This window comes from Macrobrachium nipponense, chromosome 5 (assembly GCF_015104395.2).
Source record: "Macrobrachium nipponense isolate FS-2020 chromosome 5, ASM1510439v2, whole genome shotgun sequence".
NCBI classification, from domain to species: domain Eukaryota; kingdom Metazoa; phylum Arthropoda; class Malacostraca; order Decapoda; family Palaemonidae; genus Macrobrachium; species Macrobrachium nipponense.
The window spans coordinates 17,785,761-17,790,976 of NC_061107.1; the positions used below are offsets into that span (position 1 = coordinate 17,785,761).

General features: G+C 37.9%; 1 protein-coding gene across 1 annotated transcript; it reads left to right on the forward strand.

The window, feature by feature from the left end:
* Positions 1-3,142: 3,142 nt before the first annotated feature.
* Positions 3,143-4,609, forward strand: LOC135215732 (uncharacterized). Its single transcript, XM_064250688.1, has one exon. The coding sequence runs from the start codon at positions 3,143-3,145 to the stop codon at positions 4,607-4,609; it is 1,467 nt and encodes a 488-aa protein (XP_064106758.1).
* The last annotated feature ends 607 nt before the right edge of the window (positions 4,610-5,216 follow it).

The window sequence follows — 5,216 nt, forward strand, 5'->3', positions numbered from 1 at the left end:
GGACAAAGGATGTGCGAAGCGTTTGATACTGAGAACTCCATCCCTGGGGAAACAGGCAGCCTTTGCGATCAATGCCTTTCTTTCGGCAGCTTTAAATGATGTATTATTTAAGGCCTTTTTATTTTATAAAACAAACGCAGTGGTCGAAGTTCGAAGTTTGCAACGAGATTTTTCTAATGGCCGATTCATTAAGTTTAGTGTTACTTAGGCAAAGCGGATCTTATCAGAGAGTTGAACAATACTGCCTAATCAGTGAGGTCTTAAGTCAGCTTTTCATACCAATACAACCAGTCCAATACATTTAATATCTCTTGTAATTAATATTACACCTACAGTGGTTAATGTAACATTAACGCTTTGCTAGTCCTTCTGATAATTCTGAAAAGCTGATATTCTTATGCAATTATCTTAGTAGAAAATAACAGCAGTTTGTTCTGTCTGTCTGTTGTCTGTAAGCAATTTTCACCGGTGCACAATCCCACGTAGTGCTTAACAGCAGGCGGACCAATTTATTAGCATTAGGGGTTAAAGAGGGGTGAAGGAGAGAGGGTCTTTCCCTACTCAGTGACTACCTAACTGTATGATGTAATCATAATTATTTATAATTGTATATTTTGTTTGTAACATTACATAATACAGAAATTAATGTTAAACAAATTATGAATAATATTAGAAACAAGTTATTGCTCAAGGTGATGGTGTTTTGTTGGGGAATCAGGAGGTGGGCAAGGCGGCTGCCGGCCCTCATTTCTGTGTGTGTTGACATGTGTCGGTTGGCCTCCTAGCTGGGTGTGCAAATTTAGGCTGATTTCTGTTTTTGTTTATTTGTAGAGGTAACACGTCCAGAGTGTACTGGCAGAGGTGTATGGCCAGCATTGCACCGGTTAAGCATGTGTGGGAGTTTGATATGGAGCGCCAAGGTGTAAGTTACTGTATTGATTAATCATATGTACTTATATTTATGATGGATTTGGAAATGTTATAGTGGGATATCCTGTATGTTTGTATTTGTAATGGAGTTAGTGTTATTGCTGTGTTGGGTACAATAGACTGCTTGCATTTTATATTTGATTTTACGAATATTGCTGTGTTGTTTTGCATATTTTATTAGGATTACATTTTAAGTGTCTGTTTACAATTTGGAAGTTTGTTTTAATTTGGAAACTTGTTACAGGCTGATGTTACTAATAAAGTATTCATGTGGCACTTGGTGACTTTGTATCTACCCGATCCATACAATTCAGCACCTGCTACCCATGGTTGAGGGAACTTTGATTGGACATCCTACTCATCCCTGCTAGTCAAGATGGATCGAGCCAAGACAGTGCGTACATCGGAGAGGAGGAAATTCAACCGAACCCTGAAACTGTTCAACGAGAGTGTGAAGCAAGACGACTCGACAGAGATTTTGAAGCCTGCATTTGATGAGGTCTGTGACGCCTATAAGAGGTTAGAAAAGGCTAATGATGATCTTATTTCCTGCATTCATGAGTCTCATGAGAATTATGTTAGCCTATTAGAATCGGCGGAGGATTATATAATTGAAGTGTATAGGTTGAAATGTAAGGCACATTCTCAAATACTTGCGAAAATAGACAGTGAAAAGGGTAAGCAAAAAACAGAAAACACAAAGTTTATAGTTAAGAAGCTTGAACCTCCTAGATTTGATGGACAAATAAGACTGTACCCATCCTTTAGAAAGGACTTTGACAGATTAATGATTAAGAACTATGGGGAGGATCCATATGTTCTTAAGCAGTGTTTGTTAGGCGAAGCCTTGAAAGTGGTACTTGGGGTTGATGATGATTTCCATAAGATGATGGCCAGACTTGATGAAAAATTTGGAAATGTAACAAAGGTGGTGGACTCTGTTTTGTGTGAGATAAGAGCCCTTAAACCTGTGCCAGAAGGCAACAATAAAAAACTTGTGGAATTGGTGAATACTGTGGAGAGGGGATGGCTTGATATGTGTAAGCTAGATCTAAATCAGAAATGAATAACACTACTGTAATTAGCTTAGTAGAAAAGCTCTTACCCCCAACATTGAAAAGGGAATGGGTTTTAAAAGCTAGTGAGTCCCAAAGTGAGAAGGAATTTGGAAAATTATTAGAATTTTTAGAAAAAGAAAGGAAGGTAATAGAGTACGTGCAGGAAGGAGTGAGGTCAAGTACAACCACTGATAGGGCAGCAGTGCACAGTGCGACTCATGAGAATCACTGTTATTCAGATAATTTGAATGAAGCAATTAAGCAGTTAAGAGAAAACCAAGAGGCACAACAACAACAATTAAATGAATGTATTGTAAACATGAACCAAATTGCTTCAAACTTATCAAATCAAGCTAGGAGTTAGACCCTAACATGTCACCGAACATTAATAAGACTGTTGGTTACATGGTACAGCTTCCCATAGCATTTGGATTGTTCAGGGTTTCAGCACCTTGGATAATAAATCTAAATATGAGCTGTTAAAAAGCAATAGAGTATGCTTCATCTGCTTACGAAAGGGACATGTCAGTAGTGACTGTTTGAACAGAGAGTTATGTCATATTAAAGATCAAAATAATGAAGTATGCGGCAGACCTCACCACCCTATTCTCCATTCTTTGTTTGTACAAAACTTATTTCACCGTCGAGTACAGGGATCAAATAACTTATTGTCGAGGGAGGGAGTATTGTTGATGATTGGACATATGCAGAGTAAAGGGCAAAAGGTGGCAACATTGTGTGATCCAGTTCAAATTTTAACATGATTTCGCATCGGATGGCAAAGAAGTTGGGTTTGAGAGGTAAAGATGTAAGTCTCACTGTAACTAAAGTTGGAAATAGCACTGAGCTGTTTGATAGTAAAGTTTATAATGTGCCAATTACTGATTTGACTGGTACTGTATGGACTATTGAAGCTTGTGGTATCAATAAAATTACATCTGACATTGCAGAATTTGACACCACATTGATAGCTAAATTATTTGGTGTAGAGGAGAAAATGGAAAATGTCGGCCAACAGGCAGGTAGATTTGTTAATTGGCGTGGATCAGAGTAGCATGATACCTCAAGTGGTTAGAACCATTGATACCTTACAGCTAATGCAAAACAATTTTGGAATGTGTGTAAGAGGTTCATATCCAGTTATGAATAAGAGTATGGGTACTAATAGTGTCTTAACGGTAATGATTAGCCACATGACTGTAGCTACTGAGGTCAATGACATCATACTACGATACAGTGAGAACCTCTCAAAACAGTTAGAAGATTTTTTTTCAGTTGAAAATTTTGGAACTTCATGTATACCTAAATGTAGTGGTTGTAAATGTGGGAAGTGTTCATTGAGTGGGGGGAAACATAGCTTGAAGGAGGAAATGGAATTAAAACAGATAGAAGAAGGACTTGATTATGATTCAATAAATGGGTATTGGATTGCAAGCTATCCATGGATTAAGGATCCTAACAAACTCCCTAATAATCTTTCCCTTGCATATGGAAGACTAAAATCTACTGAACGAAGGTTAATAAAGCTTGGGAGCGATTACTCTAAAAAATATAATGATCAGATTTTAGGTATGGTTCATAGGGAAGTTGGTAAAAAATTGAACATAGATGAGATAAGTAATTATAATGGTCCCGTTCACTACTTGCCCCACCATGAAGTCCACAAGCCAGACTCAGTTTCTACCCCTTTGAGAATTGTGTTCAACTCTTCTTCCTCTTACCTTGGTCACGTACTTAATAATTACTTTGCAAAGGGCCCTGATGTGCTAAACAACATGATTGCTATACTGATACGTTTTAGGCAACATGCTGTGGCCCTCGTAGCAGATATTAAGAAAATGTATAACTCTGTACGAATTTCAGAACTTGATCAACATACTCATAGGTTTTTGTGGCGGGACTTAGAAACTAACAGAGAGCCAGATCACTATGTGCTTACTACTGTGACCTTTGGTGATAAACCTAGTGGCATAATAGCAATGATGGCCTTACGTAAAACCACCGAGATGGATGAATCCTTTCCCCTAACTGCAGAGTTGATCAATCGCAACTCGTATGTTGATGATATACTGTCAAGTGTATCAACGGTTGAAAGGGCTAAGAGAAGTATTGTAGAAGCTAATGCAATATTATCTTGGGGAGGATTTCAGATCAAGCACTGGGTTATATCAGGTGAGAGTCCAGAAGATAATTTTCTTAACATCTTGAAAACTGATAAGGAAAAGGTACTGTGGTTGAACTGGAATCCTATGGAGGACCTGTTTTTCTATGTGATAAAGATAAATTTCTCTAAGAAAGTAAAAAATATTCGAATGGAGCCACCCATAAAGAAATCAGAAATCGATGAGAAACTCCCAAATACGTTAAATCGAAGGATGGTACTCAGTCAAACTGCTTCGGTATATGATCCCCTTGGGTTCATTGTGCCATTCACCTTGAAAGCAAAGTTACTTATGCGCGATTTACTAACCACCATCAGTGAAAATGAGGGAAGATTAGATTGGGATGAAGCAATGCCACAGTATATGTATGAAAGATGGAGAAAGTTATTTAAAGAGATGTATGAATTAGAAACTTTGACATTCCATAGATGTGTGAAGCCTAAAGACGCCCGTTGGTAAGCCATGATTTTAGTCATTTTTGTAGATGCAAGTAAGTTAGCTTATGGAGCCTGTGCGTACTTGAGGTGGAAAGTGAGGGAAGGACCCTTTGTAAGTAAACGCTTGATGGCAAAGAATAGGATTGCTCCTACTCGACAGCTCACCATCCCACGGTTAGAGTTGTGTGGGGCTGTGTTGGCCTGCCGGTTGAGGACTGTGATTGAGAAGGAAATAGACATTGAACTTGACTCAGTCATACATATTATTGATTCATCTATTGTCAGAGCACAAATTTGTAATAAGTCAAGCAGTTTTAATATTTTTGTCGCTTCTAAAGTAGCAGAAATTCAAACTAAATCAAAATCTGTTGAATGGTTTTGGACATCCTCAGGAAATAATCCAGCAGACTTAACTACAAGGCCTACACACCCTATGCTTTTAGATTCTGATTCTTTATGGCAGAATGGACCCACATTTATGTGTTTACCTGTTTGTGAATGGCCCATCAGTCAGTCAAATGATCTCGAACTACCAGATATTGCTCCAGTCAAAATTGTAAATAATCTATATAGGGATAATACGGTTATAATTGATGTAAATAGATATGGTAGTTACAGTAAGCTTTTAA

Coding starts and splice junctions, on each gene's coding strand:
- LOC135215732 (XM_064250688.1), top strand. CDS start 3,143: ATGGGTACTAATAGTGTCTTAACGGTAATGATTAGCCACATGACTGTA.